This window comes from Symphodus melops (genome assembly GCF_947650265.1).
Source record: "Symphodus melops genome assembly, chromosome: 1".
NCBI lineage: Eukaryota > Metazoa > Chordata > Actinopteri > Labriformes > Labridae > Symphodus > Symphodus melops.
In genome coordinates this window covers 36,140,028-36,153,870 of record NC_136691.1, presented here as the reverse complement: position 1 = coordinate 36,153,870, position 13,843 = coordinate 36,140,028, and the positions used below count along the sequence as shown (strand labels likewise).

At 45.0% G+C, this 13,843-nt stretch overlaps 1 protein-coding gene across 4 annotated transcripts in view; it reads left to right on the top strand.

Moving 5' to 3' along the window:
• Positions 1–13,843, top strand: part of ncor2 (nuclear receptor corepressor 2) — an 89,178-nt gene that overhangs the window by 59,718 nt on the left and 15,617 nt on the right. For 2 of the 4 annotated variants that reach the window (XM_079353784.1, XM_079353781.1), the window contains exons 18-28: positions 4,457–4,599; positions 4,760–4,898; positions 5,790–6,213; positions 7,248–7,368; positions 7,838–8,099; positions 8,999–9,046; positions 9,372–9,536; positions 9,642–9,778; positions 9,890–9,989; positions 10,152–10,262; positions 11,351–11,454. In XM_079353784.1, coding sequence (XP_079209910.1) covers positions 4,457–4,599; positions 4,760–4,898; positions 5,790–6,213; positions 7,248–7,368; positions 7,838–8,099; positions 8,999–9,046; positions 9,372–9,536; positions 9,642–9,778; positions 9,890–9,989; positions 10,152–10,262; positions 11,351–11,454 — 1,754 coding nt within the window. The remainder of the gene's footprint in view (positions 1–4,456; positions 4,600–4,759; positions 4,899–5,789; positions 6,214–7,247; positions 7,369–7,837; positions 8,100–8,998; positions 9,047–9,371; positions 9,537–9,641; positions 9,779–9,889; positions 9,990–10,151; positions 10,263–11,350; positions 11,455–13,843) is intronic. The other 2 variants (XM_079353782.1, XM_079353783.1) reach the window with 2 other exon arrangements.

Here is a 13,843-nt window from a genome sequence, read left to right as displayed (position 1 = left end):
TGCCAAGCCAGCGCTGCCTTCGAGGATGGCACGGCCACATGGGGAGATGGATCACTCTTCTCTTCACCGCTCATAAAGACGGCAGCCTCTAACAAGGGACAGCCAATGTTTGCAAAACCTCCCTCTTAAATCCACCAGTTCTGCCTGCCTGCCGGTGTGTGTGTGCCTGTGTGTCGAACTTGGTCCAAGCTGTGTGTTTGCATGTGCACCCTTCTTGGCCTGCGTTCACGTTAGTGCACTAATCTGGCAGGCTTTGCTCGGGTGCAGGCAGGCAGCTGGATAATGGCCCCTGCTCCCTGCTTGCTGGAGAAACCCATTTTCAAAGAGCAGCAGGTAGAGGAGGAGAGAGAAGAGAAAAAAAAAAAAAAAAGCCACGTTATTTTCTTTTCCGCCGTCTTTCTCCTCCACTGTTGCTCTATCTGCGTCTCTCGGTTTGTCCGTCTCTCCGGGATTGGAGATGGCAGCGGTCCAGGTTGGCAAGAGCTGTGGAAGATTTGGCAAGTGCCTCTTTTCCCCCCACTCACTTTGTCTCTCGCCTCTCTCGGTGTTGTTATAGACTGGAGAGAGGTCACATTCAAGATGAAAAGCAGGTCAGTCAGGAAAAATGTGAAAGCCTTTATGCTTTCTCATGGTATCAACATCAAACACCCCCCCACCCCCTCTTCCCCCTCTCTCTCTTCGCTTACTCTCCACTTCTGTATCCTTTCCTTTTCTCCATTGTCTCTTTGGCTCAGCGGCTCTTCTCTCTCTCTCTCTCTTTTTCTCTTCCCTCCCTCTTTTTCTCTCTCTATCTCTCTCGCTCTCTGTTTACTCTTAGACTGCCTGAGTGTGTGCGTTTGCGTCTGTGTGCAAGGGTATTAACGAGAGAGAGAGAGAGAGAGAGAGAGAGAGAGAGGGAGGGAGGGAGGGAGGGAGGGAGGGAGGGGAGGGTTCCAGTGAGTGTGTGTACTCACTCATGCGTTTGTGTGTGCGTGTGTTCGTGCCGCTGTGCTTGCTGGCAGAGTGAAGTAGGGGGAGGGACGGACCGACGGAGAGAGAGTGAGGGAGGGAGGGAAAAAAAAAAAAAAAGAGAGAGATAGAGGAGAGATCAGATGAGGGGAGAGAGAGAGAGAGGCAGAGCACATAGCGCCGCCCCACAGTCCCACTTTCCTGTGGAAGTCTTCCCAGACGACCGCCATTGGGGAGAGACACGGCAAAGAGAAGAGCAGAGCAGCGCGAACTGAGGCACGGGAGGACAGAGTGAGAAGAGTACAAGGAGGGGAGAGGCAAAAAAAAAAAAAAAAAAAAAGAGCATGTGCTGTTTTGGAGCATGTCAACCTTACACCGGCTCAAGTATCAAGCCAGCTGGCAGGAAGAGCACAGAGACTGAGCTGTTTTCATCTCCTCTGCTCGGGATCGGAAGGCCCAGCCCTGAAGAGCGGCCGGCCCTCTAGAGATCAGACCGTCTGATAGTGTTATCCATTACAGGGCCACGACACGGCGCTCGCAGTGACAGGCATGTGACAGACAGGAACAACCACTATCTGGCTGCACCAGGTGTTGATTGCACTTTCCAGGGGAGGAGCTAACGGGAATACAGTGTCCTGATTGGGTGTGAGGATACCACCTGCTTTAGTATTGCTTCTGCTGATTGGCCGTTTGTTCCATGTGTTTTTGCTCCTGCGACTAAGGCCCAGAGTCGAGCAGAGCTACTTTGGATTTTGTTTTTTACAAGCTTGCATGTGATGGAATAAACTAGATATTGCAAGAGGCCATAACAAAGTGGCTTTCTGTAAATGATTTGCATTTACAGCTTTAGGTTCAGTGGGTGCAGCAAAGTGATCTTAGGTTTTTCAATGTGTGTGACCACTGCTTGTATCTGTTTTGTCAGAGCTTGTTTATGTGAACTCTGACGGGTCAGAGGGAGTCTGACTTGTCGGGCTGTCTGCCTTCAGCCTCCTCCCTTCTTGTGAGGCAGCTGTAAAAGGTTAATAGGTGTCGGTCACGTGTCTGAGTCCTTTTGGAGCTCATCATGCTTACCCGTCTGCTTTTTTTTTTTTTTCTTTCTTTGGGAAGTCTTCCTAGCGATGCATTCAGCCTCAGCGGTGGGAAAAAAAAAAGAGCAAAGTTTTATTACTTGACAGGTTGTAGGTGTGCAGTCGCTTTTTTAGAAAGCAGTAGCCCAGAGTGGAAGATCACCTTTGCTTGTTATGGTTGTTCTTTTTTTCTTTTTTTTTTCCACTGGCAGGATTAAAATCTCAGCACGACTGTGAATATTATTCATCATCTCACATCTGCTGGATGATAGAGAGCTTTTCCAGCTCCTTTGGAAAAAGTGTTTTTTGTTTTATCACCTGATTTGTGTGACAGGGGAAGTGTTTGAATTATATCTGTGTAATGATGAACATAGCCGATGATTCCATTTGAGCGGTTTTAGAGTGCCAAATGTCTTTTGGTAGCTCCTTTTTTTTTTGTTTTGTTTTTTTGATGCGTATCGTCGTAGTAACGGAGGTGTGAGAAAATATTTAAACACTTTGATATTGCTAAATGATTTTTTTTTTTGCGACACTGTCAACTTAAAAGAAGACGAAATTTTTACTTAAAGATGAAAAGCCCAGATTTAATTTCTTAACTAGAATGTGGGGTTCTTCCTACCGATATGGGATTTTTGGGGTCTATACTTAAATTGAACAGATGCTATATTGGGGAGGAAAAAAATAAGATACAAAGATATTGGCCGATATCTTTCCAAGCTGACATGTGTGTTTGACCTGTAGAGATAGATACACATTTATTGCATTGATGGTCACCAACTAAAAAGTAACTGTGGATGTATCACCGCCTTTGGAGAGTGACGATGTTTGTTGTAATCTAGATAACGCACTCTTCTGGTGAAAGAGAGCTGCTGTCTGCGATAAAGTTAGCTGATACCGATAGTCACTGGATATGCTAATATCGGCTGGCCGATTTATCGGTCGGGCTCTTCTAAAATGGCCAACTGTTCAATCCTTTTCTCAAAGTGAGCACAAAGTAATGCTACGATAATGGATAGTACAAGGGCTGTGATGAATACAAAGTTTTCCTAAAACATCAAAAAAGGTTATTTTGACCCCATGACACTTTCCTTTAAATGCCATTATACTGCCTTGTTCAAAGTATGGGGCTGTAATGTTTGTATTGAATTGTAACTCGTCGAGATACATGGGTATCATGGGATACTTTTTTTTTTTTTTTTTCTTCGCCCTTTAGCTTGATCATAAGAGTCCCTGTACACGTGATTAAATTAAGAAGCGTGATTAATACTCTTGAAATTAGCTCACAGAGCAGCCTTAGTTGCGGCTATTACTCATTAATAACATAACTCGTTAAATTCTTGGAGTCGGAGTCAGCCTCTCTGATTAACAAGAGGAGCTGAAATGACAGGGCTGTAAACAGCTGTCCTGTCCTCCTGGCCAGGGTTAGGACTTGTGCTTGTTTGTCCCACTGCCTCCATTAAGTGATGAGAGACAGAGACCTCTGAACCCGTGTCCAAGGTTATCCTGTGGAGATGTTGGCTCTCTGCCCGTTAATAACACCACCCTCCCTGACAACCCTTTGAGAGGCTGTCCTGTTGCCAGGACCTGTCAGGCTGGCACAGGAAACAAGTGGGTGGTGTAAGCTAAGCCTCTTACAACACACACTGTTAATGAGCTGCCTTTAGCTAACAGCAGACTCTGGTGGGGGGGGGGGGACACCAGAGCAAAATCTGTCATACTCAGTCACTGCCTCTTACGCAGAGACTGCTCTCTACATGTCTTCTTTTACCACACATACTTTGAGCTTGTGTGTGTGCGTGTGTGTGTTTCTCCTGACAGGTTGATCTATCACAGCTCAGCCCCAGAGGGTGCATGTAGACTCTTGTGTAAGGCACAATCATGTGGTTGACTGGGTGAGGGACCAAGGTTTCTTGGAAGTGGGTCACATCAAAGTCAGTCAGAATTTGACACAGAGTGACCCTGTTTTTTCGTGATGTCATTGGCCTGATCGTTCAGCCGCTGCTCCACTCTCTCTTACACTCTCTAACTCTTTCCTGTCTTGCATGTGGCACCACGCCACGCCGCCGCCACTGCTGCTGCTGGGAGAGTGTGTCTACGCAGCATTGTGACTCCCAGGCTGTGCTAAAGTTACGACTGCTGTATAGAAACAGATGTTTACTGTTCTACGACTCTTATTACTGATGTGCTTTGAGAGGATCTTCATGCTGTGTGCCCCCAGAGATTGCAGTTGGAGATATTGTTTGTTGTATATAAACCAAAACAACCTCTTAAATTCACAATCTTTACAACATGCTATTTGCAAAGCTTACATGTTTTTTTTGTTTGTTTTTTTACAAATGAATGAAGAACATAATTTCATATGAAGAATTTGTTCAAGATGACATCGACGTCATCCATCTTCCTCGTCTTAATTCCTCTGCCTGTCCATCTGCTTATTCCAGGCCTTCTCCAGTATGGTAGGAATTGGTCCGCCATCGCCAAGATGGTGGGATCCAAAACTGTGTCGCAGTGCAAGAACTTTTACTTCAACTACAAGAAGAGGCAGAAACTGGATGAGATTCTGCAGCAGCATAAAATGAAATCGGTAAGCACAGGGAGACTTGATGCAGGAAAATCAAAGCCATTCCTACTTTTTTTTTTTTTTCTTTTTTTTTTTTTGTGCACAGTCAAGCTGTGTAAGGTTTGTTCCTTAAGCCCTTTGGTTCCGTGGGCTGTTTTTGTTAAGTGTGTTTGTTTTGACCCAGGAGAAAGAGCGAAAGGCCCGTCGCAGGGGCAAATCCTCCCAGAATGAGGAGACCAGTGCTACGTATGCAGCAGAGGAGGAGGAAATGGAAGGTTCAGGAGCAAGTGGCAACGAAGACGAGGCTCCTGAAGATGGAGAAGGTACTCCAAAGAGCTATGAACTCAACATGAAAACCAACCTTGTTTTAATAAAGAGCCATATTATGCCAGCATAGGGAAGGAGGAGTTTTCTGTTCTTTTACTCTTTATATATATATATTGATGGATGGATGGATGGATACTTTATTGATCCCGAGGGAAATTCAAGATGATTATAATATGATGCTGCTGTTTTATTTTGGTAGAAAGAACGTTTTAGGGTTTCTTAGTGTCCTAATAGTTTAGTTTATCAGCATTAAATGCTGTAAGAAGAATTAAATTCTTTTTTAATATTTTGGATTCTTTTTAGTGAAGCCCAAATCTGGACTATGTGATGTACTTAGTCCTCGACTTCTACAAAATGTAGCTTTTAGCCAAAGGTCGTAATCCGACTGAATGTTCATTACTGAAGTCTTAGTGCGCCGCCCTGTTGCACTGTACGGCAGTGTGTTGAATACGTCTAAATTCACTAACATCTGATTTTTGTAGCGGATGACGAGCGTGCTCCACCTGGTCACTGTCATCTTTGTAAACGTAGCATTCATGACTGAGTGGATGTGTGGCGTTGGTAGCAGCTCCCCGTTAGCCTGAAGAATCATGTTCTGCAATGACAGAAACAGAAAAGTATCCTGATAGAAGTGTACTGTGTAGGCCGTACTGCCACAATAGAGCGCTGAAGCCCCGGGGGATTTCGTCCATCATCCCAATTGGTTTTGTGTTCCTCCTTATTGTACACTGAAACCTGATTAGGCAGAAGACTGGCACTGTGAAGAATCTGGTTGAGCAGAAAGAGATAAAGATGGAGGAAAAAAAAGGACAGGGACATGTAACATGATTTACAGTAGTGTAAGCGCAGTCTTGTCTTCTGATCTGTGTGTCCTTTTGTAATGCCAGGTGGAGCCAACAACAGCTCTGACACCGAGAGCCTGCCCTCGCCACACTCGTCAGAGGACAGCAAGGCTAAGGAGGAAGGCTCCAGCCGGTCAAAGGCGAGCTCCAACAGCGGCGACAAAGAGGCCAGCGGGTCCGACATGGGCCAGCCAGGCGACGACAGACCTCCTGTCAAGGAAGATGCGGACTTAGCAATCAAGCAGGAGATAAAAACCGAGACGGGGGAGCCCAATAAAGAGCAGCCAACAGCACCCAGCGATGCCACAGATAAAAAACCTCCTTCGGCAGAGGCAGACGATGTCAAAACCTCCACCAAGAGCTCCAAGAAGGAGCACGGGGCCAAAAAAGACTCGCATGGGGACAGCGACTCGAGTGCCACTTGCAGTGCCGATGAAGTGGAGGAAACGGAAAGCACAGAGAAGAGCAGGTAGGAAACTCATGGCAAAACATGAGGTTGAAATTCGATCATCTTCCCCTTAAAAAAAAAAAAAAACTAAACGTAACCTTATTCATTTAATGAAGTGTCCTGTTCTGTGTATTATGGATGACATCATTCAATCTGCTGGAGATTATTAGTGTCAAAGGTCCTGTGCTTTCTGAGCAGTGGTTTAATAGATGTCCTACTTCTCTGGTCCTACACTGCAGACATCAGAAAACAAAGCAGCGACCGTTTTCAAGTGTTATTAGTTGCCTAGCTACCCAGTGAAGCATTGAAGCCTTATTTGTCAGCCCACTTACATCTCCAGCACAGAGATCTCTTTTCTATCAAACAGTGATTTTATTTGTACTCTTTATGAAAGTTAATGTAGAAATCCATATATACACACACACACACGCACACACACAAGCATGTACCAAGGTTTTGCGAGTGTTTATGAATGAGACCAGAAGAAATGGGTGTCAAAGTGCGTGGGAGGAGTGATTAGTCGTGTTTGCACGGTATTTGTTCAATTTTTTTTTTTCCATGACAGCAGACTGCATGTACTGGCAGAGCCGAGGGAAACGCTGCCCTCTCTGCCAAAGCAAACAAAAGGGAGTGAGCGAGTGTGTATTAGTTGTGTGCGCACACTTTTTGTGTCGTGTGCATCGAAGTGCGTATGTGGCCGTCGGTGATTCGGTGCATGGTTGCGCTTTCGACAGATGCGCGAGACATGGATATGGATTTTTCCTTGCAGTTTGTTTCCACAGTATAAGTTCTGTGTCAACACACACAATACATAAGAGTATAACCCCACAAAATACACACACACACACACAAACGTACACCAAATGTATTTCCCCAATATTTGAGTATTTAAGGAAGTGAGAGTTTGACATTGTGCCAACGCCTCCTGAGGGAATGCACTGGTTGTGAACATGAAACATCACTTGCCCTGCTTCGACTCAACATGGCAAGATTATCAGAAAAGTACCATGGGCTCATGAATGAAAGAATGACGTCACGTACATCTGGTTCCATAGGATGACTTCACCGAGGCCAAGCCTGCTGAACTACACTCACGATGGGGTCATATCCTCGCCGCTGCAGAAGCCCCTGGACCTGAAACAGCTGAAGCAGAGGGCTGCTGCCATCCCGTCCATGGTGAGGCAAAAGTTCAACTGCATGCATCTTAATAAACAGCAAAGTGAAGCCTTGCAAATGCATCTTTTACTAAGTCTGGGGGGGGGGGGGGGTTGTAACAGGAGGCTGATTCGCTCAGATGACATTGTTACATTTGCACACACTATCTCTTCTCTTGCAGTAGTATCAATGCTATGTTGTCTCCGTGCTTACAGAGAGAACAATCAAGTAGGTGAAATTGTTAAGTCATATTTGTATTAGATAAGCAGGCCAGATGGAGGCTGTTGAGATGCAGTGCATGGGAAAGAAATAAGATCCCCGGCATTAGGGGAACGTTGGCTTACCAGGAAACAAGAGATGTTTATTAGATATCATGTTTATGAGATACTGTATGTGGATTAACCATATGTCAAACACCAGGCTGGAGTCAGCTTGTGTTATGTGTAAAATGTGATTGTAACCTTCCCTTCTTCTTCTCTTCTTCTCATAGATGCCAGAAGCCTCAGTGCAGGCTGGTCAGCGAGCTGGGGGCGGTAAGGCAGTACTGCCCCCCCACGCACTGGCACTGTACCAGCAGCAGATCACCATGGCTCATGGGGAGTCCTCTCAGGAGGTCAAACAGCAGCAGCAACTTTCAGGCCAGCCAGGCAAACCCCAGCCGTACAGCTCCCAGGGAGAAAGAGAGAGGGAAGCGCTTCGCAGCAGCAGCCCTCGTGTTTGTTCACGCAGCCCCTCCGCCAGCGACAAGGATGGTATGAACGCCTCCGTCACAAACTTTGAAATTGTTCCGTCAATCTTCACCTTGTCAGTCATGCTGTTACATAACCAGAAAGATTGTGTTTAGAGTAGTAAATCATCTTCAAACTGTAAGGGTAACTCTTTCACAGCATTTTCTTGTCTAATGTAAAGCTTTATTTCTTTTCCATTTCACGCCCCATCGTTGGCCGTATGAGCCCTTGTTTTACCATCGCGCAGGCTGCATGTGTGCATGACATGGCACTCTGCTGTTGCTCTTAACCTGTGCACAACGCATGGGTTCAAGGAGACGAGATGAAAACTGTAACTGAGGCTTATTGCAATGCTGAAAACGTGCACGGAGGTGGACAGAAGTGTTCTATATTGCACAGTCTTAGCAGCATTTGATCTAGTTAAACTTAGTTGGTCCTTGCTACGTGCGCTAACCTTGAGCCGGTTTTCTCCGGTGCTCAGGGTGTTGAGGTGTTTCTGGGACACTCTTGGAGAGAGATCTGATAAATGATTTGGTATCGCTATTGACCCAGAAGGGAATACAGTCTAGTTCAGTGCACTTACTGTGAGCTGGCGGGATGCGAGAACACGGAGTAGGATTTTTTAGCAACACACCAGTCAGAGGTAAGGTCTTTTATAACCAACTGGCAGAGCAGCTGTGGACTGTGAAATATGGCAACCACTTTTTAACTCAGAAGGAAAAAAAACAAAAACCCATTTCATAGAGTGCCTGCCACAGAGGTGGATGTAGCAGACTTACGAGCTACACGTAACCTTTACTTGTGCTGCTGTTGAAGAGGAAAGTCAGGCAAAATGTGGTATTAGTCGTAAAGTATTTATGATGTTAGAGCTTTTTGAGGTAGAGAAGGATGCGATGATCTGTGGTGTGTTTGTGTCCCTTCAGAGCTGGAAGGCAACGAGAGGTGGTTACTGATCCTCCTGCAGGGATTAAGTAGGTTCACCAGTTGCCACACCATTCCCTTTTTTATAATCGCACCTTAACCACACTGCAGGGTGATCACCAGCCCCGGGGGGATTTCACTGTGTTTACTTTCCAATGAATTTTAGCCGTGGCTTTTTTGTGTATGTTGCGTAATAATTAAGGGATGATATCACCCTGCCTGGGAAGGGTTTTGAAGGGGGTGTTATGTGCTTTTGGATGATTATGATGAAAAAATGTGAGCAGTGCCTTGGAGGACAGCTTTTTGATTGGTTCACGCTTCGCGAAGGGGCTGCGCTTTAACCTGCACTCGGTTTGTGTGTTTTTGTTGTTGCAGAAAAGTCCCGGGATTTCTCTCCACACGGTGAAGCCAAGAAGCAAGCGCTGGGCCCTGATGACCTGAGGACCTCCAACCTGGGTCGGCAAGTTCTCTCTCCCTACCCCATGTCCCCACGAGACATGGCCAAAATCAGTCACGACCAGCACCTGCTCCACTTCAATTGTGAGTCCTCCTCTCTGTCGTGTCTTTGTATTCTTTTTCTCCTTAATAAAATCCAGAAAATGGAAATAGTCCGATTTGAATCTCGTATCGTTTCCTCTCTTGCAGCGTTCCAGCAAACAGGCCACCCTTCACTGTCCAGCCTGCCACAGGACAGTGGTAGGTTAGCAGCAGTGAGGCCGCTCACCATGCCAGAGCCCCCACCACTCATCTCCTCCTCCAAGCCAGGAGGCTCCATCACACAGGTCAGCTGATAACAAATTTACACTATCTGACACAAGAAAAAAAACAAACGATTGTGCACTGTAGAAACAGTATGATGATAATGTTTTTTTGTTTTGTTTTTTGTTTTTAAGGGCACCCCGGTGCAGTTGCACAGCCCAGCTCATGGGTTAGACCATGGGAAGATACCTCCCACACAGATGGGTCTGTCTTGGATGGACCAAAGGAAAGTGGGTAAGTGAAGTTGCCTGGAGGAAGTAGTGACAGAGTCATCATGTTCTATTTTTAGCTCTCACACTTTGTTTCTGAGGCCTCCTCATTTGCATCACAGACTTGACTCATGTTTTCTCACATGTGTTTCTCCAATGCTTTTCCAAAAATGTCCGCGCTTTGCAGGAGGACCTTTCCCCGTGGTCAAGCAGGAACAGTTGTCCCCTCGCAGCTCTTCATCCCAACCGGACAACCTGTCCACCCAGGGGCCGTCTCATGACGGTGCAGCTGGACGCGGTGGGTTACTCACCTGTGCTTTATTTCTATATACAGTACACTAAACCGGTGTAGCTTCTTTACCACTGTGTTTCTAGTGTCCTGCGTATTTTATGAGAATAATAACAATGCATATGAAACCGTTTTCACAAATTCAATCCTGAAAATATTGAGATAATTTAATAAAACGATACGGGAGTGGCAGCCATAAACAACAGAGTGCGCTGTAAGACACTATAGTGGGAAAGTCTACCTGGATATCAATGCTGTGCGTATTTCAACTGAATTACACTGTCAACAAAAGAGTGAAGAAGAAAGAACACACTGTTGAACTAAAAGCCTATCGCAGCAGTTGATTCGCCTGCACAGAGATCGTAGTGGTCGCGTGCATCATGCTCTAGTCATAGGATATAAATGTCTTCACTCCCTCTCTCCGGCTTGAAGTTAATTCTCTGGATTACGTCCTGCTGAGTTCTCACATCAACTCACTGGGACTTTTTTTTTTGCGGAAAAAATACCAGGGGCCTGGCAGAAGTGTGTAAGCCCTATTAGAGAATATTCAGAATCATTTAGTCTAAGTTGTGTTGCATCACAGATTTATGTGAAACCTTTCACATTTTCCCCATCAGTCAAGTTGTCCACATTTAGAATGATAAAGTCAGATCATGGGGGGGTTTTTTTCCCCATGTTTTGATCTGCTGATGACATTTTCCTGCGCTGCATGACAGTGGCCACCGGCACACTGCAGGGACAACACCGGGTTGACTCCGGAACAAGTCTCCAAATGCACTTGACTGTCCAGGGTTAGAGTTAAATCTCAGCGTAGAATCGGTGGGGAGTCGAGTTCACCGGAGCGTATCTAATCTGACACAGCTCGAGAGGATGTGAGGAAAAGTACAAACTGCCCAAATCTGTGTGCCAAGCTGCTAGATCCAAAATCAAGATGATCAAAGGCTGTAATTGCTGCCAGCAATGACTGACAGAATTATGACTACAACTCTAAATATATTTAAACCAAGAATTTATGTCGGTGGCAGTTTTTCCAATTCAGCAGACTTTTCTGCAAACCTGTATTACAAATGTCAAAGTCTCTCTCTTTCTCTTCACAGCATCTATTCCAGCCGTCCAGGGGGGAAGTATCACCAAGGGCATCCCGGGGACCAGAATGCACCCTGATTCCTCAATCTCCTACAGAGGGGGCTCCATTACTCAAGTGAGCACGGACAACCGTCATTTTACCGCGTCACACGGTCTTCATTGTTTGTTTGTCCGCTTACTCTCTTGATCCCTGTCCGAGGAGAATGGAGAATCCACAATGTCACATGACTTCATACATAAAGATCTACATTAGATCAAGTCTAGATAAGTTTAAAGGCTAACTGTTTTTCATAATAATATCATAGTTTCTTGTCGCAGGGGCTCTTCTCTTTTCACATTGTTGTCGGTGGCATAGTGGAGGAAGCTGTTGAAATCACAGTTCTCTCTCTGCCACTCTATCTGTTCTCTGGCGTTAGGAGGATCTCATATTTGTGCAGATCGTCATGGCTGCTCTGTGTGCAGAACAGCATGCAGTTATGAATATCTTGCTGACGGTGTTAAAGTTTGAGCAGTGCATTACGACACGCAGCTGTAAACCGTTATCTTCCTCTTTATTTGGAGAACCTCTGAACAACCTCCTGACATTCATTAGAATAAGTAAGGCTCGAAAATGAGCTGCTGTCGATGAGCTGCTATTCACAGGAGACGCTTGTTTTCATAGATCAGGTGACATTTGATCCAGAGGTTCTTTCAGGTGCTGCACACTCAACTTAATGTGATTGCATTTGTCTAGAGATAGGCCTGCACGATTTGAGAGAAAACAAAAAAAGCCATGCCCTTTAACACAAGCACATCAATGTAAGCCATAAAGTCTGATAATTAAACCAAAAATAATCAGCGTAATTAGCTTTAACTTCATATTTATGTTTGACTTCTCACAGCATTTAATTTCACTACTTTATTTGGCAGGGGACTCCTTCTCCCAGACAAAATCCACATCAAAACCTTTTTGGAGCACACAAATCACTTCATGTATTTATGTCAATAAATGACTTGTGTGCAGCAAAAATGTTGTTCTCTTTGGATCCTGTCTGAGAAACGGACTCTGCTGAATCTTTTTTTTTTTGAGTGTCTAAGGTCCTTCTCGACATCCGATTGTAGATTGACTGAAGAGCAAGACTTTCCTTCTACTTTGCAAAAATTAGGGGAGCTGATTGCGAGCCTTCGCTTAAATAACTGCATCAAAATATTGTGAAAGCGTGGCCAATCAACTCCATCCAACGGGTCAAATGTACAAACTCTGAGTGACGAAGTGCTGCCTGTTAACACAAAAGAATTGTTGTGCATTGTTGTTTCTTTGCTTATTTCATAATAACGAGAAATAAAATGCAACTAATAGTGCACGCTGCAGGAGACTGATGAAGCCCTGCTAAACTGACGGCTTGACAAACTGCGTCAAGGTTTGACGTAAAAGCTTAAATGGCTGGTACACAGACAGCCCGCGTTTTTTCAATTTCCTGACCTTGTTGCTGGTTAAAGCAATTTGGCTCATATGAGTTCTGTCTTTTATATAGCCCCTCTTGTCAAACTATCACTCTTTGTGTTGGCCTTGGCTGTGTGTACTTATGATGAAAGAAAGCTATAAAGACGTCATTAGGCGAGCAAAGTGCTGTAAGGGCTGGATTTCCCTGCTGCTGTGACATAACCACAGCTCTGAGTGGCCCTGTCGCCTTAGCAACAGGTACACACTGTACCGCATCTGTTCCCTCTTTAATTTATGTTTTTACTCTAGACTCCGGCCAAATCCAGTCATTGATATGCCCACTGTTATATCACCTCCAACTGGCATTAGAGAAAACAAGTATTTAGAGGGCTGTTATCCAACATGATAGATTAGAAATGAAAGGGGAGAGCATTAAAAACATGATCAGTTCTGTTGTAAACGCCTTAATATGGCAATGTCAGGGGCAGACGAGGACTGCGTTTGCTTTGGACAGGGCAATCTGATCCTGTAAATATAAGCCTGTACTAGTCCAACCATTAGCTGTGTCTTCTTGGAAAAAGCTGCAGTCAACAGATGAGAAATGTGATCTCAGGCACTTCTGTCTCCCACTCAGCCCTCCACCTCCGCTCTCACTCTAAAGTGGTATAGAAATATTACTCATAGTCAGGGTACGAGTGATGTGAGTCAAGCTTTTTTTTTTCTTTTTTTTTTTTTTCACAAAGCTGCGTTGTCGTTCAGTGTTGCCAAGTTGTCTCTCCCCCGCTTCTTCTGGGACTCCGACTGTATTTGTCACTGCTGTGTTTGTTTGTGTATTTGGGGGGGGGGGGGGAGTCCTCGTCAGCTGTTACCATTGTTTTCTTTTACGTGATCTGTTTGATCCGTTACACGCTTTGCATCTAACATGATCGTTGATATGCATTCTAATAAACTGTAATTACATTACAGTCAGAAAAAACAATACTTTTTACTATCACCTGCAGTTTAATTCATTCTGCATGTAAATAAATACAACAGAAGTCCAGTATATCTTCTGTAAATGTTTCCCTGAGTCATGACTGTC